This window comes from Pan paniscus, chromosome 6, assembly GCF_029289425.2.
Source record: "Pan paniscus chromosome 6, NHGRI_mPanPan1-v2.0_pri, whole genome shotgun sequence".
NCBI classification, from domain to species: Eukaryota; Metazoa; Chordata; class Mammalia; order Primates; family Hominidae; genus Pan; species Pan paniscus.
Genome location: NC_073255.2, coordinates 45503650 through 45526940, shown reverse-complemented (window position 1 = coordinate 45526940; position 23291 = coordinate 45503650). Strand labels below are relative to the sequence as shown.

At 40.4% G+C, this 23291-nt stretch overlaps 2 protein-coding genes and 1 pseudogene across 4 annotated transcripts; 1 reads left to right on the top strand and 2 right to left on the bottom strand.

Moving 5' to 3' along the window:
- Positions 1-44: 44 nt before the first annotated feature.
- Positions 45-3509, bottom strand: C6H7orf25 (chromosome 6 C7orf25 homolog). Of its 3 annotated transcripts, none has more exons than XM_003808690.7 (2): positions 2996-3509; positions 45-1693 (listed from the first exon to the last, which is right to left on the bottom strand). In XM_003808690.7, the coding sequence occupies exon 2, from the start codon at positions 1670-1672 to the stop codon at positions 407-409; it is 1266 nt and encodes a 421-aa protein (XP_003808738.1). In that variant the 5' UTR covers positions 1673-1693; positions 2996-3509; the 3' UTR covers positions 45-406. The 3 variants fall into 3 exon arrangements, with proteins under 3 accessions (XP_003808738.1, XP_003808737.2, XP_003808739.1); XM_003808689.5 differs by lacking the exon at positions 2996-3509 and adding an exon at positions 2687-2961; XM_003808691.5 differs by lacking the exon at positions 2996-3509 and adding an exon at positions 2240-2673.
- A 4669-nt stretch (positions 3510-8178) lies between these two features.
- Positions 8179-23260, bottom strand: PSMA2 (proteasome 20S subunit alpha 2). The gene is made up of 8 exons (XM_003808686.5): positions 23153-23260; positions 18444-18520; positions 17598-17730; positions 15743-15865; positions 14397-14478; positions 12927-13000; positions 8546-8603; positions 8179-8458 (listed from the first exon to the last, which is right to left on the bottom strand). Exons 1-8 carry the CDS (start codon positions 23191-23193, stop codon positions 8342-8344), a joined length of 705 nt encoding a protein of 234 aa, XP_003808734.1. The 5' UTR covers positions 23194-23260; the 3' UTR covers positions 8179-8341.
- LOC134730742 (serine-threonine kinase receptor-associated protein-like) lies at positions 9520-10855 on the top strand (annotated as a pseudogene).
- Positions 23261-23291: the final 31 nt, after the last annotated feature.

Sequence of the window (23291 nt, the reverse complement as noted above, 5' to 3'; positions counted from 1 at the left end):
CCTCCCAGCCTAAACCATATAAAGCAATACAATGAAAAACAGGCTTGAATTTTCTCCAGATATTTAATGCAAGATGCAATGTAGCCATATTCCATGAAACGTGGATAGCAGTAGGGGAGTTGTAGCCCTATCGAATCAAAGTATTACAATACAGCTGAAAGCTTTATATAGACGTATTTCGGTTCTTAATTGCACTAATGCAGACAGTTTGATAGATAAGCTTCTCTCTTGTGCTTTTTCTACTTTGGGAGGTTATATACTTTAGATGAGAGACAAAGAAACTCTACTGGTTTAAGAGTTCTCAGTTTTACTTTTACTATAGACCTTTTTTCCCACCAGTTTAGATGGGAAGACCCAGCCTTTGGTATAAATAACTTACTTCCACAAAAATATTTAAAGGGTATCTTTAGTATTCACTGTCAGTTGTGTAGTCTTTTGGTAAGGGGGTGGCTAGAGCCTCTTTACTCTCAGTAAGTGCTCTGGGCTGATGGATAAACACACTAAATTTAACACCCTGGTTGTTTGCAGCTCTGACAAAACCACTATTAGCAGTCATTGTGATGGCTTTTAGGGTGTCTCCTGTCCCAAAAATTGTTAATGAGCGGCTATTAATCTTTGAACTGGCCACTAGTCTCAAGGCACGCTCAGAAGGCTGGTCTGGTACCACATTAATTCGCTTAATTAACACAGTGGCCCTCTCTCTCTCCCCAGGTCCTCCTAAGGTATCTAAAATAGACTGAAAGTCCTTGACAGCAGATTCACAAGCAAACAACTCCTTGTCCTTCATAAAGGCCTCCAGCTGAGGTAGAACCTGCTCTTTCCTCTCTTGCTCTGCTTGTTCTGTGAGCACTTTCTCTTTGAAAATAAAGTGGCAGCCTCCATAGCTGAGGGCAGATACATATGTGATTAAAGTAGTAATGTCCAGATTTACTCTTTTGCACACATCGACCTTAATTTCTGTTGGAAACGCAACACTTGCTAGTATATTTTCTCGGTCGACTCTGGTCACCTGCAAAAGTTCAGGGCCCTCATCATCTGATTCACTCTCACTTGGTTGAAGCTCTTCAGGGTGATCTAACAGAGCGTTGACTGCTACTATGTCTCCTCTCACAGATATGCCCATTTCTTTCAGCTTCTCTGCCATGGGGCTGGAGACACTGTTGTAAAATGCAAAGATGATGTGAGGGTTGCTATACTGCACTGGCTGCTGGTGACTGGCCTGGAGGAAGTCTTCAGCCTGCTCAATGATGCTTTTGTCACCATATTGGCCCCTGCCCAGCCAGATGTTATGAAGAGCTTCAGCCTTCCGGCCAATGGCTTTCACCCAAGTATGACCACCATTTGCAACTACATCTACCACAAGGGTTTGCTTTTCTCCTAAGGTATCTGTATAACCAAAGACATGAAGAACACTAACAACTTCTTCCAGGTTTTCTGCTGATTCCACAATGGCTCTCAGGTGTGTTAGGTTAGTGCTCTGTAAATGAGACTCTTTAATAGCTACTTTCCCAGCTTCTACTTTCTGCAAGAATTTTAATTCTGCCTTCAATTTGCTGCACAGCTTTGCACCACCTTCTATGCCACCTTTTCTTGATCTAGAAAGTGATTCTGCTCTCTTGATCAGTTCCTTGGCTATGGTGATTCGTTCACAGAGCATGGAATGTGCAGACATGCTGTCAGCATTATTCCTTTCCTAGGGAAAGAAACAAGGCAAATTTGAGTAGTCTCCTAAAATTATGACAATCAATTCTTCACTGGTGATTAAAAACTTCAATCTAGCAACACAGCTTACGGAGGGTGAGTCTATGAACCTGGGCTTGTGTATGTCTCATTCTGGAGTGACTGCTTCCTCTGATAGCTAAGGAAAGGATGGCAGCTACACTTTTGAACTCTTCTTTAGGTACGTCTGACACACTTTAGACCTTCATTTCTTCAGCTTGAAAGCCATGGGGACACAGCATGGTCCTAGGTTAGGATACAATGCAAGAGTTGGGCAATCTGCTATATAAATAATTCCCTTATGTCTATCAGCGGCCTGTTTAACTGCTGAGAAATTTTAATAAAGGCGACAAAAATGCCGAAAACAAAAATGCACACAGACTGGCTAGTTAGCAAACTGCCCAAAGCAAGTGTCTGTCCTAAACTGAGCACTTCAGCCTCCCTAACCTTTTCCTCCTTCCCGAGTTGGTCTCCTTCAACCGGCTGCCTCATGATTTCCCCCGAGGCTTGGGGTACTTACGCCAAAAAAAATCAACACTGCCTCATTTCTGCATTTGACGTCAACCCAGACTATTTTAAAAGACCGAAGAAGACCACCAACTTGCGTCCCACTCCCACTCCGACTCTGAAGGAAAATCCGAAGATGAAACTAAACTCCAAGGCTGCAACCCGCGGCGGCCGTGCAAGCGGCCCCAGCGCAGGTCGCCGGGGGGGCGGGCCAGAGGCCGGCGGGGCCTTCTCGGTGGGCTGCGGGGCCCTCGGCCCTGCCCCGCCACCTGCACAGCCGGGCCCTGCCAGGAGGGGCCGGGGCCGAAAAGCCCCCACCACCAGCGCCGCGGCTCAGGGACCAGGCGCTGAGAGCGCGCGGCCGACCCCCTTCCCGCCGGGCCGGCCCTGCCCAGCCCCCTCTGGCCTCAGAAGGGGCGCCCCGCTCCCAGCCTCCCCGCCTCGCTCCCCGGCTCCTCACCGGCAGCGCCAGAACCGCGAGCGCGAGCACGCAGGCGCGTGCACGCAGAGGCCGGGACCCGCCGGGAAATCTCAACCGGGCAGCCCCCACCCCGCTCGAACGCCGAGGCGGCTCCACCCGCGCGAGCCCCACCGCCTCGGGCACCTCCTGCATCACGTGGTTCCGGGCCGGGTGACGCCAAACCTGCGATTCCCAAGCGGCAGCGCGGCCTCCCGAGCCGGGTTGACGCTGGCGCGGCGGCCATGTTTATTGAGGGCACCTGGCTTCTCCCGCTTGCGCCGCCGGGTGAGCCTGAAAGCGCGCGCCCACCTGGCTCCAGGAAGAGGGACCGAGCTCGCGTGCTGGGCCTCACTCCCACTGGGGGCGTCGGCCACTCGATCGCAACCGGGTCGTAGGCATTTTGGGGGCTCATTTTAACAGAAGAAACGCTGGAGAAGCTTGTCAGAGGTGACAGCTGAGAAGTACTGCCTCTGGGACTTCTGCCTCCAAGCCAAAGCACTTTCCACTGCATTGTCCTGGGCCCTCCAAAGAAAGTGTGCTGTCCTTCTGAAGAGAAGAAATGATTGCATGGCTTCCGAGGGGCTGCCATATTCATATTACTCTAGTAGAGTGTCCAGAGTCACCCAGAAAGATTAGGGCTGTAAGAAAGTAAAGCTAATTTAAAATATTAAAGAGGACTTCCAGTTATAATTAATTCTGTGTATCCTGCTCCTTCTCCAAACTTTAAATAACAGTAAAGCAATGACAAAGGGAACAAACTCACAAAGGCAAAAAAGAACAAGAGAAGAGATGACTGCAGACCGGTTATACCAACACGTTTTTGGAGGACAAGAGCAATAACTTATTCAGTCCTTAAAGCGTGACAGACGTTGTTCTAAGTGTTTTACACATTGTTCACTCCTTTAAACAACCTAAAAGGTAGATATTAAGTATGCTTTACAGATAAGTGAGCCATAGGGAGGTTACCTGAACCCAAGCACCCTCTTTGCAGATGAAGGTGTCAGGAGAACTGAGCAAACTGCTTGTAGAAGGGGATATTTAGCCACTGATTCACAAAGCAGAACCCCAGAAAGCTTCAGGTGCCTTGAAGGTAGAAGGGAGGGCAGTAAATTGTTCAGGCAGAAGACTAGTTTAAGATGCTAAAGACAGGGCATCAGAGGGATTCCAGACACAAAGCCTAACAAAGGATGAGAGGTGCCATGATGTTTTCCTACTGAATAGTGCAATGCTAGCAGCCCCCTTCTCTGCCCCTCCCATAATGCAGGCACCCCTCTACCGCTCCCTACCACTATCTCCCCATAACCCTATTTTTCTCTTAAGAAATGAGTAGACAAAAGACCCTAGAGAAATGGCTCAGCAATACCAACATTCAGCATCCCCTAGTGTGAGCCTCACAAACACAGCATTTCCCAACGTTTTTGTTATTTGAAGGAAATGGAAAACAGAACAAAATGGTCTCAAAAAGTATTCTATTAACTAGCATCTTCAAATAAAAGATATTCCAGCTATGAAACAAGAGGATTTCTTTTTTTAAGGAGACAGCAGAGCACAGGAAATGGTTCTTCTGTAGTAAAAATGATATCCCAAATTTCAAAACATCAATGAGTTGGAAAAATTTAGAAAGTAGAAATAGATGAAAAATGGAGCAAAAACAAAAGGATCCAGTATCCAATTAACAGGAGTTTAGAAACAAAAACAAAATGAAGAGAAAATTTTTCAAAAACTTAATAATAGAAAATTTAGCAAACAGAAACGTTTTTCACAGTGCAAGGGCCCACTGAATGCTCACCACAATGACTATTAAGAAACCCACACAAAGGAACATGGTTGTGAAGTTTCAGAACACAGCAGATAAGAGAAAAACCAAGAGCTGCAGAGGGGAAAACTTACAAAGGACTTGGCATCACATACGCAATAGTATTAGGCTTCCTATCAGCAATACTGGAATTTAGAAGGGAGTAATGCTTTCAAAATGTGGAGATAATTTATTTCTTAGAGTTTTTAAACCCAGCCAATTCAGAGAGAAAGCAAGGAGAATAAAGAGTTTCAAACAAGCACCTAGCCTGGATTGGAACAGGAAGACAGAGGGTTCTAAGAGAAACTTCTCTGAGGTGTGGGGAAGAGAACTGATACAGAGTGCCTGATATCTGACTGATGAGGAAAATATTAAGCAGAGGGTGTTAAATTTCTCTTGGGGGAATCTGGCAAGAATTGGTGACAGCTATGCAGAAAACAAAGTAACCAAGTGGGCTGGGCGCCGCCATGGCTTATTTGTAATCCCAGCACTTTGTGAGTCCAGGGCGGGAGAATCACTTGAGCACAGGAGTTCAAAACCAGCCTGGACAATGTAGTGAGATCCCAGTCTCCACAAAAAATAAAAAAACTAGCTGGCCATGGTGGCTGACATCTGTATTCACACCTACTGCAATGGCTGGGGTGGGAGGATCGTTTGACCCCAGGTCAAGGCTACAGTGAACTGATTTGTGCCACCTCACTCCAGCCTGGGTGACAGAGTGAGACCGTCCCAAAAAAAAAAAAAAAAAAGGAAAAAAAAGCGGTTATCACTGCCAGGAAAGTTGTTCAGGAAATGTAAATAGTAGTACACTTAGTCATAAGAAAAATCTTCAACATGATTTAATTGAGGTAGGGAGAAGGAAGTCAGTGTGATATGAGGATTCTAAATTCTCATCTTGCACAATGGGAAGTTTGGCAGCTCAACTCCGGGAATCCAAGAAAAAGGCATATAATCCTACTATTTTGAAATACGGAGGCAAGTACCTCATGAAACACCTAAAAAAGTCAAAAGTGATGGCTTTCAGGGAGTAGCACTCACGTTTTACTTAACTTTTTAAATATGCTCATGCTTAGGAAGTTATCAGATAACTGGCAGCCAGATATTACTAGTTTCATAAGTTTCTTGAGAACAGGGTGGAGGGAGGAGCTCTAAATTGAAGGAACTGTGTGAAGCAATGTGACTTTCATACAGAACCACCAGGACTGGTTTTCAGGAAATCAGGATTCTAATCCAAGGGAACTCTCAACTCCTATATGTTCTTGGGCAATTCACTGAACATCAACTTGCTCTTCTTTGCAATGGGGGGCTCAGAGAGCTTGCCTACATGGGTGAGTAGACTCCTGAAAAAAAGGTGAGGTAAGTACTAAGAGTTGGCAGTTTCATTCTATGAAGAAAACTGAGCAATAGATGAAAACCCTTCAATGTTCACTTATCACCTACTTGATGCCTGAGAGACTGTGCAAGGTAATTATCTCAAGGTCGGGTTTTTTTTTTTTTTTCCTTCAGGGATGCTTGAGTGTTATCAGCACTTGATAATTATAAGGCTCTGTATTAGTATTCTTTATTGCCTGTGTATGTGAATTTTAAACAGCTCCATGTTTCACTGCTAATAATTGCTTTGCAAATTTAAATTCATGGTTCAGTAGGGAACTGGGAGGAAGTAGAACAAATGGAGTTAAAATGTTTTAAGGGTTAGAAGATACAAAATGAACCAAAAGAAGGGAGAGGCTCTGAACATTAGAAACATTATGATACTTAAGCTAAAATCCACAGGCTGGAAATGGTTCAAGAGTTTTGGAATGTTTAGGAATGCAGTGGGTTGCTACATCAAAGAACTCTAAGAACTGGGACAAAAAGGAACAACTTAATTTTAAGTCCCGTGGAAAGAATAAACAGAAGAAAGGGAGAAGTGTTGTAGGCAGCTTGAACTGGAACTGGGCTTTGCATTTAATGGGGGCAGGAGGTGGAAAACAGAACCTGGATCAAATCTGGTTCAGCTGATTTTTCCTCCCTTTATTCTTTAGGACTAATTTTGTTAGCACACAATAAAAACCTACATGAGTTTTCCTTACCTCTGAAATATTAACATGCTTTTAATTTTCCCTTCTTTGATTTGTAGAATTTGACATTGCTTTGCTCTTTTGATACTGGACATTATAGAAGGACTAAACAAATTCAACAGCAGTTAACAGAGTAACTATTAACCACACCAGGCTTTAACTTGTGTTATCAAATTTAGTCCTTAGGAAACCCTGAGATATGGCCGGGCAGAGCAGCTCATGCCTGTAATCTCAGCACTTTGGGAGGCCAAGGCGGGTGAACCGCTTGAGCTGAGGAGTTGGAGACCAGTCTGGGCAACATGGTGAAACCCCGTCTCTACTAAAAATACAAAAATAAACCAAACATGGTGGTACGCGCCTGTAGTCCCAGCCACTCGGGAGGCTGAGGTAAAAGGATTGATCACCTGAGCCTGGGAGGACGAGGTTGCAGTGAGCCAAGATCACGCCACTGCACTCCCCCCTGGGTGACAGAGAGATTGTCTCAAAAAACAAACCAACCAACCAACCCTGAGATAATTACCTCACATAGTCACTCAGCCAGTAAGTGAGATAGCTGAGACTTGACTTCAAAGACCTTTTTGCTACTATGTCCGCTTTCTAGTGTGCCAAAGTCAAAATATATCAAGAGCCCATAAGAAAGATTATTAGACAAGGCCAAGATAAACATCTTGAAACAGGAAGCCAAAGTTACCATCTTTCATCTCCTATAATGCTTTTGCCACCTAAAACAAGATATGGGTGTTATAGTGATGGTAGGGAACAGAACTGGGGACCCTGAGAAAAATCTCCAAAATAAGGTTCTTTTGCCCTTAACTAAATCTTAGAATCTTCTGAGCTCCATTTAAATCATGGAATTGCCCACTATACTTTCACGTTGGTAAGAATGATTATGCTTATAAACTCTCCTTATGTTCTGTAAACCAAATTAATGATTTTATCCTAAGATGCCTTAAAAAAAATTTAAGAAAAACCAAAAAACTAAGCACTGCCTTCATATGAGTGCAGATACTTAATTATAACTTTCATTATAGTGAAGCTACTTATTATACTGAGATTACATTAATTAACAAGAGCCTTAAGCCATAGTTTTGACACTTAAGTATTAGCATTTTATTTCAAGCACTTATGCTCATCCTTGAGTTTAAAAAGTCTAACAAAATCTAAGAACCCGGGTTCCTTTAAAACATGTTTACCTACTTGTGGAGACACCAACAGGAACCAGCAAACCATTGTTTATTTATTTACATAATGTATCTCCCATGGAGACCTATTTGGCTTACCACTCTTCATAGGCCTAGTACAATCTCATAGAGCACCCTAGGATTTCACTGATCAATACCTAATGGCATCTAAAAGTACCTATGCTTCTTTTCTTGTTCCATGAATCCGTGAAAGTCTGCAGATCCTCCCAGCTCTAGAAGCAGTCATGTTTTTTACCAAAATCAGCATTTTGCTTCATGGAAACACAGGCAACATCTGATAGCAAAGAGGGCATTAAGATTTGACTTAACCAAAATTGCCTGACAACGAAAAAGTCATTTCATCATTCTGCTTTGCAATGTAGTCTTCAGAAATCAACTGTGATAAAAAGCAGGAAATAACTGTTAAAATTTTAGCAACTCCTAAAAGGCTGGAAGGTGGGTTTAACAGTTTATTAGGATTTATAAGTGTCATTTTAAAAACAGTCGATTTAAACCATGTAGAAATAAGTATGCAAAAAGTCTGCAAAACAAAACATACTTTAAACATGTTTAAGTAGATAGATTATCTGAAATTCTGGATTTTTCAGTCACTTCATTGTTATGCTATGGCAGCCAAGTAATCCTTAACTTCAGTTGGAGTAAGCCTCCTAAATCCAGCTTCATTGCAGATTCCAACTTCTATGTTATCCTCTGTCATTTGCCCTTCAAAGCTTTCCTATTGAGGAGGGAGGAAAAAAGGTCAATTTTCTAAGCAGTTAATCATGAAATCATTATAAATCCAGTTGTTGAATACTGAGCTAACCTTTAGGGTTAAGATGGCTGTATGAATGGCATCTTCAAGTTCCAGATCTTCATTATATCTGAAGAATTTTAAAAAAATTACTTATATCATTGTTTATATTCTTTATAACTATTTAAATACAATGACAGCAACAACGTAAGTTTTTAAAACTCTAAACATCTTAAAAATACTAAATTACACATTCTTTTAATCACCTCCTTGTAGCTGTCCCCAGATTAAAAAAACTGACAATATCTGGTGCTCAATTCCCAACATCATGAACGGTATGACCCTAAAATGAGTTTAGTTTAGGAAACTTTTTTTTTTTTTTTGAGACACAGTTATCTTGGCTTACTGCAAGCTCCGCCTCCCGGGCTCATGCCATTCTCCTGCCTCAGCCTCCCAAGTAGCTGGGACTACAGGCGCCCACTACGCCCAGCTAATTTCTTTGTATTTTTAGTAGAGATGGGTTTCACTGTGTCAGCCAGGATGGTCTCGATCTCCTGACCTCGTGATCCACCTGCCTCGACCTACCAAAGTGCTGGGATTACAGACACGAGCCAACACACCCAGCCAGGAAACTTCTTAAGTATAAATATTTTAACAGCCAGGATGTGGTGGCATTACTATAATTTTTAAAACACAGAAAAATCAGAACTTTGCTAAAATCTTTTTCTTAGAAGTTAAAACATAATATGTCACTTCCTGCCGATACCAGTGTGGACGGTGCGAAGAGTGGCTGGGTCGTTTCTTCGGTTCTCCCCATCCCCTACTTTCCTCCCTCCATTGTCAACTGTTGCTCACCCTTCCCAGACTCCCCAGCCCCTCCCTAGCTCCTTCCTAATCTCGGTGCCATCTTTTCCTTTTTCTCTGCTCAGCCCGTGTTAGGGTGAAGCCTGGAGGAACCCCGGGCGCTGTACCAGAGAAAAGACAAGGATGACCCTCAGCCCACCAGCCCAATCACTGGGTTCACCACCTCCATAGCAACGAGACTGATGCTGCTCACCTGTTCTGGCCACATATGGCCCGTGGCTGACTTGGCCTTCAGTGGCATCATGCCTTAGGGGCTTTTTTTTCCCTCAAGACAGAATCTTGCTCTGTCGCCCAGGCTGGAGTGCAGTGGTGCAATCTTGGCTCACTGCAAACTCTGCCTCCCAGGTTCAAGTGATTCTCCTGCCTCAGCCTCCCAAGTAGCTGGGATTACAGGCGCGCGCTATCACTCCTGGCTAATTTTTGTATTTTTAGTAGAGACGGGGTTTCACCATGTTGGCCCAGCTGGTCTCGAACTTCTGACCTCAGGTGATCCGCCTGCCTCGGCCTCCCAAAGTGCTGGGATTACAGGCGTGAGCCACTGCGCCTGGCCAGTCTTATGAGTATTTCTAAATCAGTGCTTGCAAAGACGGCAAACCTATGCTATGCCAGGGAGATACAGGAGACTGGATTGGAACAATTTTGGGTCATAAAGATGCTGTTTGGAATGCAACACTGAATAAGGATGCCACCAAAGCAGCCACAGCAGCTGCAGATTTCACAAAGTGTGGGATGCTATCCCAGGAGATGAACTGATGACCCTGGCTCATAAACACATTATCAAGACTATGGATTTCATGCAGGATAGTAATTATTTGTTAACCAGGGGACAGAATAAACTGTTTTGCATACATGACTTGAACAAACCCGAAGCAGAACCTGAGGAAATTAGTGATCACAGCTCTGATATTAAAAAGGCCCTATGGTACAGTGAGGATAAACAGATTCTTTCTTCTGATGACAAAACTGTTAAGACTTTGGGATCATGCTACTATGACAGAAGTGAAATCTCTAAATTTTATTATGTTGGCTAGTAGTATGGAATATATTCCTGAGGGAGAGATTTTGGTAATAACTTATGGCTGATCCAGTGCTTTTGACAGTACAGTAAGTTTGGAACCAATTAAATCCTTTCAAGCTCCTGCAACCATTAACTCTGAATCTCTTCACCTTGAGAAAGAATTTCTTGTTGCAGGTGGTGAAGATGTTAAACTTATAAGTATGATGATAATAGTGGAGAAGAATTAGAATCCTACAAAGGATACTCTGGTCCTATTCACTGTGTGAGATTTGATCCTGATGGAGAACTCTATGCCAGTGGTTCTGAAGATGGAACACTGAGACTGGCAAACTGTGGTAGGAAAAACATATGGCCTTTGGAAATGTGTGCTTCCTGAAGAAGATAGTGGTGAGCTGGCAAAGCCAAAGATTGGTTTTCCAAAGACAAGAGAAGAGCTAGAAGAAATTGCTTCAGAGAATTCAGATTCCATCTATTCTTCAACTCCTCAAGTTAAGGCCTGAACATCAAGCATGTGCCACAGACAGCATACAACTGGACTAGAACGAGCAAGCAGAGAAAAGCATCAGCCTTCCAGAGTTACTCTCTGCTTAAGGCAAAAACAGCAATAAATAATGAGGAATATGAATTAGCTCCATTGCTGGAACAACTAACATGGTGTTACCCATAAGTGAAATCTCAAGAGTATCAGATTAAGGGAGGTTGAGTTATCCTCTTGTAGTACAATGGCCTGTCATCTTTTTAATGAATATGTACAAGATAACATCCGACTTCTCTTATTACAATTAAGAGTTCTTGCAGCTGTTTATGTCATTATGGAGAAGAAAAATATATTGGCTTATTTGTCTGACTTTTCCCTTAAAGCAGAATGTCTTTGTTGCTGTTGTTTTTTGCTTTGGTTGTAAAGAGGGAATACATGATAAAGTAACTGGTTTAATTTCTTTCATTGTACACTGGTTCTGAACATCTAATTATTTTTAGTTGTCTAAATAAAATGCCTCTGAAACAAAAAATAAAACAAATCATAACATATCATGTAATAACAATGTGAAATCTTTGGAAGACTCATTAATATATAAAAGAAAAATGAAAAAGTGCTTTAAGAGCCTAAGATTAAGTTTACCATTTAAACCCAGGCCTAAGATTTTTTTTTTTCTTTTTTTTTTATTATACTTTAAGTTTTAGGGTACATGTGCACATTGTGCAGGTTAGTTACATATGGATACATGTGCCATGCTGGTGCGCTGCACCCACTAACTCGTCATCTAGCATTAGGTATATCTCCCAATGCTATCCCTCCCCCCTCCCCCCTCCCCACCACAGTCCCCAGAGTGTGATATTCCCCTTCCTGTGTCCATGTGATCTCATTGTTCAATTCCCACCTATGAGTGAGAATATGCGGTGTTTGGTTTTTTGTTCTTGCGATAGTTTACTGAGAATGATGGCCTAAGATTTTTAATAACCTTAACGTTACGTGAAAAATGTACTGTGAAGGCTCATCTGTTAAACGGAGTTACGAAGTTTTTTATTATTATTCAGCCATAAAAAAATGAAATCCTGTCATTTGCAGCAACATGGATGGAACTCGAGGTCATTATGTTAAGCAAAATAAGCCAGGCACAGAAAGATAAATATTGCATGTTGTCACTCATATGTGGGAGCTAAAAAAGTGGAACTCATGGAGGGAGAGAGTAGCACAGTGGTTACCAGAGGCTGGGAAGGGAGAAGGGAAGAAGAAATGAAGGAAGTTGGTTAAGGGGTCTAAAAATACGGTCAGACAGGAGGAATAAGTTCTGGTGTCCAATAGTACAGTCAGGAAATTATCGTTAACAATTTACTGTATATTTCAGAACAGCTAGAAGATTTGCTATGTTCCCAACACAAAGAAAAGACAGATGTTTGAGGTAATGGATATCCAATTACCCTGATTTGACACTGCATACAGGTATCAAAATATCACATGTACTGCAAAAATATGTGCAACTATTACATATCAAGAAATAAAACATTTTCTTCTTCAAAAGCTTGGAGAGTTCTGAAGGACTACAGTAACACTGAGACTAGAATACAGCTGGAAATAAGTGAGAGCAGCTTGTACTTGGGCACCGACAGATTTTTACATAGTGCTCCACTTTTTATCAAGCACATGTATCAAATATTTAATATACCTTCAACTCCAGGCATTTGGTTTCACAGTTTTTTTTACTGTCGTACTGTTATCATTAAATCATTTAAAAATTTGTCTCCCCAAATGTTTTATTCCAGATTCAATGTTCTTTTTTTCCCTCCTGAAATGGCACAAAAAGTGAAGTAAAAAGTAAAAGAACCAAAAGCATTTAGGAAACCATAGAATGTAGAAAGAGAACTCCTTAGGAAATGAATATTAATTACCACTTAATATACTGAAGTCTAGGAAACTAGAAGGGAGAGAAGTTTTTGGTTTATCTGTAACTAGATTCATATACAGAGTAATATAGCAAGTTTCTTTAGTCCCATGATATTAATTTACTTAAAGAGCACCAAAAACCATAAAGTGAGTTTGCTAATGAATGCAGTTACAATGAGTAGGCCTACCTTTTCTCAAGGAAAGTCTTCCCATTCACATAGTTCTTTCCCATTGCTGTAGCTTTCCAGGCAAAGTAAGCTCCCTAATCAGGAAAGAAAGAGTAAAAAACCATATTTTAAAACACAAATACAATTATATTGCCCTGCCATTTAATTTTTAGCTTTATTAATTGTTCTCTAACTTCGAAGGTCACAGAATATTATTAGAATGGAAAACGTCACAGAATAGGTTATTTTTTAAGAAGGCTAGAAGGATGGAAACCAAAGAGGCATGAAGAAACTTTTGGAGGTTCTGGAAATTTTTGATATCCTCATTGTAGTAATGGTTTCTTCACGCATTTACATATATCAGAACTCATCAAACTGATGAGCTGGTGATGATGCAATTAAGTGTAAAATTATGTAAAAAATCCAGTTAAAAGAAACTGAGGTTAACTTAAAGCAAATAATCAAGAGTAGTATTTTAGTTTAATAGACTGAAGCGATTTAAAAATCTATCATATAAATCTGAAAAATGGTGATCAACTCTTGATCATTAGTGAATTAAAAAGAGAGCATCTCATTAGAAAAAAATACCAAAAGAAACATAATCCAATATGTTTGAAATGAAAACAATTGTTTTTTAGACACAACAGAGGAAAATAGGACAAAAGATAAAATCAGGATTCCAGAAATGGTGGCTTCTGCTACCTTCTGGAAAGGAAGATAAGAGGGCCTGTCATTTAGCTTCGGAAGCTCAGAGATGGAGTAACAACACTATCAAAGTTACCAAAATACTTATTTTTCTGATTTAATTAACAATCAAAATATTTTTCTTTTGCCATCTCAGGTTATAAAAGTAGATTATAAGGTTTGCACTGAGTGAACTTGTAATTATCTAATAATCCATAAAACATGAAAGATCATTTCCTAATCTTGAATTTTGTCTTAAGGTTCTCATAGCAAATGGGACAGATGTGGAGTAGTATTATCCTTTACAAACACCTTCTATTCAGATACCATTCTTCTGCATTAGAGCAGACAACTTACCCAAGGTACCAATTACACAATCATTTTTGCAAAACACTGAATTCAAGATAGATTAATGTTTTTGCTGGAAAACTCACTCAAGTCAGCCCCAAGATTCAACTGATGGCAAACACTACAACACTGTCCTCCAGATCCACATCTTCAATTGCAGTATTTCCCGAAGTAACAGGTTTAAATACATTTGATAACAACTATTTCAACAAATCACCCAAGTGTATGAAGTTAATGAACATGGCAAAAGAGGGTAGAACTAATACAGCTTCCTTATCAGAAGACCAAATTACCAAAATTTTAAATATACACACAAAAATGCACAACCTCATACTTTCTAAAGCCCAAGAGAAAAGAAGAAAATACTGCTAAATTGTAAAGTTTTTATGGCTTCTATTTCTGTTAGATATTCAAAGAGCACTTTTAACAAATCCCTCAAATACATCAAATGATACTTACAGATGGATCTGACTGAAATAAATATGGTCGTCCCTCATTCCAACCACAAATAAGTAAAGAAACTCCAAATGGACGAACACCACTGCAGAGAGGAAAATGAAAATTACTTGGCATTTTCATGGTGTTAAAGTCATCCTCAAGAATTTATCAGTACTCTCAAATAAAGCAAATTATCCGGCAAACTGAATTAGACTTTTAAGTTCCTTAGAAAGTATTTAACACCTTTCTGAATGAATCAATTCAAAACTAATTCTCTTTATGGTAGTGAGGAATGGTAGCCAAATAAAAAAAAATTTGAATTGAACAGAGTGTTACCTAAGACACTGGGGTTAATAAGTGTGTAGTAACATTTAGTGTCCTAATAAAATGACAACTTTCAATTAATGCAGCTTTTCCACTAGGTTTACCTATTACAAAATGACAACTTTCAGTTAATGCAGCTTTTCCACTAGGTTTACCTATTACAAAATGACAACTTTCAATTAATGCAGCTTTTCCACTAGGTTTACCTATTACAAAATGACAATTTTCAGTTAATGCAGCTTTTCCACTAGGTTTACCTATTACAAAATGACAACTTTCAGTTAATGCAGCTTTTCCACTAGGTTTACGTATCAACAACTACCTATATGCTATCTCATCTACACCCAAACTTAAGAAACTGGGGAATGAAAAGAAATATGAATACGTCCAAGAGCTGCTTTCATCATGTGCTTACCATCATTTCTGGTTAGAAAGATAAATTTGAAAGTAGCGGCCAGGCGCAGTCCCAACACTTTGGGAGGCCAAGACAGGCAGATCACTTGAGGTCAGGAGTTTGAAACCAGCCTGGCCAACATAGTGAAACCACATCTCTACCAAAAAAATACAAAAAAAAAAAAAAAAAAAAATTAGCTAAGCATGGTGATGCACGCCTGTGGTGCCAGCTATTCAGGAGGCTGACGCATAATTGCTTGATCCCAGGAGGCAGAGGTTGCAGTGAGCCAGGATCATGCCACTGCACTCCAGCCTGGGCGACAGAGTGAGACTCTGACTCAAAAAAAAAAAAAAAAAAAAATTTAAAGTTGCAATGATTGTCTGTCCATAAAGTGTTTTAATCACTGGCAAAAGAACTTTGTATATCTAGAAGCTGCTTTCTGCTGTTACATGAGCAACAAGAAAACACATTTTTTTCCTTAAATAAATACTCCAGAGCCAGATAAGATCAGAAATATTCATCATAGTGATTTTGTCCACTTGTTAAGCAAATACAGAAATGGTAAGTCCCACTCTATTTATATATCTACTCTTTAAAATAACTTCCCCCTACAATTCATGGCACATTTCAAGTAAAAAAAGCAACTTACCCTGACTGAGTATATTCTTGCATCACAGAAGCTACTCTCTGTACCAGCTGAGCTGTAGGAATGGGTTCTTGGTACACAAGATAGTATTGTTGAGCTAGTTTTCGAGCTCTGTGCACAAGCACTCTAACAAGGAAAAAATAAGATTTAATTACACAGAACATACTCTACTACCTGAAGACTCATTCTCCTTTTACAGGCATGTACCTGCAGCACAAGTTTAACATGTATCTCTTTAATGGTGGCTATTGGATCAAAGCTAGTCTTACTCTAACACTAGATTCCAGTTGATATAGAAGAAAATATCAGAGCATCAGAGTACCAGTTAGCTTAAAAGTAACAGATTTAATGTACAAAAATGAGAACTTTATCTTGCTCCATGGCTTCTTCAAGACTGTCCCCCCATCCAAGGGCAGCCGCTTGTCTTTTTACAGCTCACCCCAGCCCACACACACATACAAGCACACATAAACACACAGGCACACAATTCTGGGCATATTTTTCTCACTTCAGGTCACTACTTTCTGCAGACTGTTTCAATCTCTCTGCCTGTGCTTCACGGAGTACCCTTCAGAGATTAAGAAACTACTTGTAACTAAAAATGTAAAATTCGGCTAGGTGCAGTGTTTCACGCCTGTAATCCCAACACTTTAAAAGGCTGAGGCAGGAAGATCACTTGAGGCCAGGAGTTTCAGACCTGCCTGGGCAAGACCCTGGGTTACTTTAAAGAGAATAACTCAGATGTGAAAGAGGAGGGAGATAGAGTACATAACTCCTCTTTTCTCTGTTTAATGGACTTTCCCTTCTGATATATTCCTCTTCTACTATACAGGAACTGGGCATAAGGCTTTAGTTTTCTCCAGTGCAGTTTAAAATGATAAAAGCAATACCCAGCATGACCCTGTCTCTTAAAATTTTTTTTCAGAAGTAAAATTTGTCAAAAGAGATTAAGAAGATATTATATAACAATCAAATATATTAGCAAGACAAATAGGATTTATCTTTGCCAGCTCATATACTACTGATCTGAAATATGCACATTTTCCCTCTGTGTGACAGTCATGTCCCATCCCTCAGTTTATCCTATCAGTGGCAGCACAATGCAGTATCCAGCCTATATAGTGGTGACAAGATTCACTGCCTGATCACATTCCACTGACCTTGTTGCGTTGATTCATTGAAGTGAAACTTTGCCTCTACCTATCTTGCTCCACAAAATCATGAGCAATAAAGTAATACTCCTTTTACTTGTTTAAATGACAGACACAGAAAGCTGTCAATCTCTTTCAACTTGCTGGTACCCTGAGTAACAAGATTATTCTCTCTTCCTGTGAAATATAAAGGGGGTGATTACACAAGCATTGGGATCCTGGTTGGCTGCCACACTCAACAACTTGCAGTGGTGTTTGAGAATTTTGTTCCTTTGTGAAGAACAGGAAAAAAGATAACTCTGGATGGTGATACTTTCTTTTGTTGCCTCATACTTTTTAAAATGTAGTTTATTATAACTTAAATTGCTTTTATCATTTTTAAACTGCACTGGCGAAAACTAAAGCCCTTACGCCCAGTTCCTGGATAGTAGAAGAGGAATATGTCAGAAGGGAAAGTCCGCTAAACAGAGAAAAGAGGAGTTATGTAATCTATCTACCTCCTCTTTCACATCTGAGTTATTCTCTTTAAAGTAACCTATACAGGCAAACTAAATTCAGCTCTCAACGAGGCTGCTATTGCTAAACAAAGCACACAAAAAAAGAGGAACTGGAAGATTAAAGGAAAACAACCTTGGTTTTTCTCCTGAAAATACAGATTACAATCAATTCATGAGATGGTGAGAAACACTATAAAAAGTATAAAGTACCTGTAATCGGGGCCCATGCCACTGTACACCAAACCTATATGCTTGGTAATTGGTTCTACTTTGTGTACACTTCGCTCATCATACAGAATGGATTTCTGTTTTTTCTCAGTTGCTAATACCACACCATTTGCAGCTTAAAAAAAAAGAGAGAGACATAAATGTTTAATCATTTTTAAGACTGTTTTAACAGCTTTCTAATTATGGATGCGCTAAACGCAAACTCCTTTATTTCCTTTAATTTATAAAACCTTTTCTTCCGGAGTCCTATTACCAAAATTACCTAAGAAATGGTAAGTCAGTTTTTCCCTCACTGGTCATTTAGTACTACACAAAAAAATCCTCCCTACAGCTAAAGGTATTACATAAACTTTTGTAAAGCACTCTAAGGATACCTGAGAGTTCACATGTTTTAAAATAAGGGATTTCTGTCTACTTGTCCCAATATTCTTATAACATGAAATTTACAATAAATGATACAGGCTTTTAAAGTGAAACACAACACATTTAGCTTATGTTTTATAATTAAGCTTTCCTAAATTATAAGGATAAAAACTGCCAGGAAGTAGTGATATATTCAGTGGAAAAACAAAAAAAGACTCAGTTTTCTGAATAAGAAAGACTATTGTGAATATCACAACTAACAGATAAAGGTGTTACTATTTACTTTGAAAAGAAATTTGAATGACCTTAGACTTATTACTATTTAAACTCCAAAACACTGTAAATTAACAAAAAATTGTTAAAAATTATACTGCTGCAGCTCTGTATAAATTAATTACTAATGAATTCCAAAATAATTAGGATAACTACTAACAGGCATCTGAAATGAATGAAGCATTTCATTACCTTTAATTCCCACGGACGGGGCTCCTCCAGCTACAGCAGCCAAAGCATATTCAATCTGGACAAGTTTACCAGACGGGCTTAAAAGAAACACAGGTATTTGTAAGTTCACATATCATCAAATATTTATTGTAAGAACATCTCTGAGATAGTACAGACATACAGGTCAAATCCAATTTATCCAACTCCAGGGAGTAACTGGCCTTTGACCTCTATCATGAAGTGGCACAGAAACCAAGTTTACAGCTGGGCGCAATGACTCAAGTTTGTAATCCCAGCACTTTGGAAGGCCAAGACGGGTGGATCACCTGAGGTCAGGAGTTGGAGACCAGCCTGACTAACATGGTGAAACCCTGTCTCTGCTAAAAATACAAAAATTAGCCGGGTATGGTGGTGCATGCCTGTAATCCCAGCTACTTGGGAGGCTGAGGCAGGAGAATTGCTTGAATCCAGGAGGTGGAGGTTGCAGTAAGCCAAGATTGCACCATTGCACTCTAGCCTGGGCAACAAGGCCGAAACCTCGTCTCAAAAAAAAAAAGAGAAAGACAGAAAGAAAGAAACCAAGTTTACAAGGCAATTGGAACATACTCCTACTGAAGCACTACTTTCTCTTTGGTTGTTTTTTGTCTGCCACATGGAGCAGTGGTATTACTGTTGCTTCTTTTCACCCTAAGTTTTCTATGCCTGTTTTCTCACCTGTAAAATGAGGACACAGTAACCACAACTGGTTTTCCGTATCAGTGGATTCCACAGGGCTGACTACAGGACTTGAATACGCCCTGACTTGGTATTTGTGGGGGTCCTGAAATCACCATCCCCTACAAGCGTCCTGTACCTATTTCAAAGCATTGTTGTGATTAAGTGAAGTAATTCCTATAAAACTGTCTGGCATAAAATCAGTAACAAGCACATACTGAATAGTAATGTTATTAAGAACATGTATGTGTCTGTTAAAAACCAAACAGCAGCACATATTTCAGGTCGGAGGGTGGTTTTAGAAAACAGACATGGCCTAAGACAATAAGACCTAGATATCACTCACAATTAAGTATTCTCTATATAATATACAACTATTTCTAGAAGTCACGAGATGGTCACACTTAACAGATCTGGTTCCATGGATTTGGTAGCTAAACGCAAGTCTCAAACTGGCCTTTTAAAGTTATCCTTTATTTCAACCTAGTTGTTTAAATGGAATCATCATAAACCAACCTAATTTCATAGATAAAGTCTGAGTGAAAGTAATTTGTCCAAAGTGACACAGCTAGGTCCTTATCTCCCGTCTACTAATGAAAATATAAATTTCAGAAGGCCGTATTTTCTCTTCATATAATTACGAATATTCCCTTGGTCACTCAAATCTCAACTCCATCCCTCCTTGCTCCAAACACATAGACTACTCTCAGACTTCAAACGCCTCATTGACAAGCTAATCCCTCCATCTGAAATGCATTTCTCTATTGCCCTGTGAACTCCTTTCATTCAATCATGTCCTAAGGGAAGTTGCCCTGAACCCTCAGATTAAGTGAATACCTATTCACTGATGCCTGTGATGTCCTGCACTTCCTCTTTGTCTAAGATTCATCATATCTGAATTGTTATTTTTTTTTTTAGTAACAGGGTCTTGCTATGCTGCCCAGGCTGGTCTCAAACACCTGGTCTCAAGCAATCCTCCTGCCTCGGTCTCTTTATTATTTTTACAATATTTGTCTTCCTCAATAAAGTAGCTATGTTCAGTCAGGATTCCAGCACATAACCTAATACCAGGAATCCACAATCATTTGGCTGACAGAGACACATCTAGACCAATTAAAGAAACAGACCTAAGGGTGACAGCTTTAAGGCTCTTGATATAATTAATTTGAGCAGAATAACATCAACTGACATTTAAATTAAAAAATTAGGCTGAACTTTTTTTCCTTTAATAGTCACTATTTCAATAATCATATCATAACTTTCTGGGTCCATCCAGCTTTCAATTATTGTTCAATACCTAATTCATATACCCCTGGGTAACATTTAAAGGCTCATGTAAACTTAATAGCTACCATTTCTCTGTTCCTATTACCTGTACATACCTATCTTTACCACTGCATGATTTCACTGCGTGAAAGCTCACTAACCTGTGAGCTGGCTGAGCAATCAACCATCTTTATATTCCATAATGCCACTATCCCATTCCATAGCATCAGCATCCCTACATGGGATAACTGAAATAGCCTTCTAACTGGTTTTCCTCTTTCTCAACCTTACTTCCACCCCCAGCCAAAGTTACCTTTGGACCATGTCACCTACACTTAGATTTTGTAATAACTTCTTTGTTCACGTAAAATAAAATCTCCTTCTCTGGCCTACAAAGTCCTACACGATTAGCCCTCTCCCACATTACCTCCTTGCTCACTATAGCACATTTGCCTCATTTTTATTCCTTTAAGAGCTCAAGCTCCTTCCCAGTTTCAGGGCTTTCATACATGCTGTTCCCTCTGTCTACAAGTCTCCTTATTCCTGAATCTTCAAATAGCTGGCTACTTTTAATCTTCCAGTCTCAAAAATCACCCCCAAGCACAAGCCTTTCCTGATTACTCAATCTAAAGTCATATTCCTTCCTTCACCCTTTTTAAAATAAAATTCCTTAGTAAGAGAATGTATTAGTAGGCACCAATTTGTTTACTCATTTATTGTCAATTCCTCAACCAAATGTAGTCCACAAGAACTGTTTCATCCTGTATGGTCTCTAGTCCCTTCCACCATTAGTTTACTTCTGATTACGACAGGCTAGAAACAAATATTTTCTTTTTATCTAAAACAGGTGAATCCACCATGTTAAAACACACGCACACACACACACACACAAGTTTGGTTTTTTTAAAAAAAACTTTTAGATATGGGGTATCACTTTGTGACCCAGGCTGGAGTGCAGTGGCAGAATCACAGCTCACTGAATCCTAAACTCTTGGGTTCAAGTGCTCCTCTCGCCCTCAGCCTCCCAAATAGCTTGGATTACAGGCACATGCCTGGCTAATTTTTTAATTTTTTTCAGAGATAGGGTCTTGCTGCAGGCTAGTCTTGAACTCCTGGGCTAAAGTGATCCTCCTGCCTCAGTCTCCTGAGTAGCTGGGATTACAGGTGTGAGTCACCCTGCCTGGCCAAAAGTTTATTTTAATAAAGAAAATTTGTTATAAAAAGATTCAGTCCCTGAAGGTATACGGTTGTTTTATGTTTTCAGCTCCACTAGGATTACACTTTCTTCGCGATAAAAGACCACATTTGCAGCCTGGGCAACATCGCAAGACCTCATGCCTTAAAAAAAAAAATTAGCAGGCAGGGTGGTGCACACCTCTAGTCCCAGCTACTCCAGAGACTGAGGCAGGAGGATCCCTTGAGCCCAAGAGCTGGAGGCTGCCAAGTCCCTGTCCCTAAAAAAAGGACATTTGTTTTCTTCACAAATAGGAACAGTGAATACATCCTGCACACACTATTCTGTCATATGTAATATAATGAGACCTTTTATTGCATAATTAAATTAATCTCGTTCAAAGGTTACAAAAAAACTATTACATACACCCACTGCTTACTGAAAACTGCCAAGAGAAAAGTACTTTTGGAATTTAAGACAACGTTATGTAATGGAAAGTGTATTTTTGTTATCAGAAAAAAAAACCCAGTTTGAATGTCAACTCAGCTACTCACCGATGACCTTAGACAAGTTGTTTAATTTGTACAAGCTGTGGTTAGTTCATCTGTAAGAAGCTGAGATAACATTCATTATAGCAGTGGAAAGAGATGGAGCAGGTTAAGGTTAAGTTGCACCTAACAAAGTACTCAACAAGTTAGATCCCGCCTGCCTTCAGTTGTCAGGAGTACATTTTAAGTAAACTGGGCATTACTGATCCTTAAGAAAATGGGTAAGTCAGAAAACTTCCCCAGTCAATTTTTAAAAGTCTTCGGCGATGGTTTTCTCACGTTGAGAGCCATGGTTCGCCCCAACTGTATTTTGGAAAGTAAACTTATTATTCTAATCCCCTTTTCTACAATAGAAAAGCCTACAATCTTGTTTAAAGTAAACATCACCCTCCCCGACGTTCCCCCTAGTCCACCAAAAAAAGACCAAAACTCAAACTTGCCTCGTTGTTAGGGGTTCACAAAAAAGTGATAGGGGCTTTCGGTTTTTAGTCCTTATGTTTCTAATTCATGCATCGAAGAAACCGAAAGCGGGAGGTTTTGAAAGACACTAGTGCCAAATGGAGACCAAGACTCCGACTTAACTGTAAAGCTGAGAGTTTTCCAAGAAAAGGGAACCCCACATGTTTGACCAAGATTCCAAGTTTCAGAAACCACCGCATCAGGTCTACTTGAGCCAGGAAAAAAATCCTGAGTTCGGAACGGGCCACCCAGAGATGGTTAAGCTGAAACTGCCTTCTTTTCTAGTCTCCAAAGTGAAAGCGAATCCTTGGCTATGTGCCTCACCGTCCCGCAGCCCCATGTTAACCCCGCAAAACCGCATCCCCCCGACCCTCCAGCAGCCTCCGACCAAGGAAGCTCCAGGAATCCCGGGCCGGCCTGGCAAATGACTTTGCAAAGCCGCATTTCCACCTCCATTCCCTACTGGACCCTCCAGAAGCACCAATGCCGACGTCAGGATGGGAAAAACTAAATCGACAGAGCACCAGCAACCTCGACTACGCTGAAGACCTCGAGGGCCCCTTCCATACCTGAATGTAGTCAGCGAAAAGCTGTACCCGCGCTCCGCCATCTTTACCCGAAGAGCCAAAGCACAGCCGCACACATGCGCACTGTGGCCGATTTACTTTCATTTCCCCGCCCCTCGCCTTTCCTTTTCTCTCTATGATT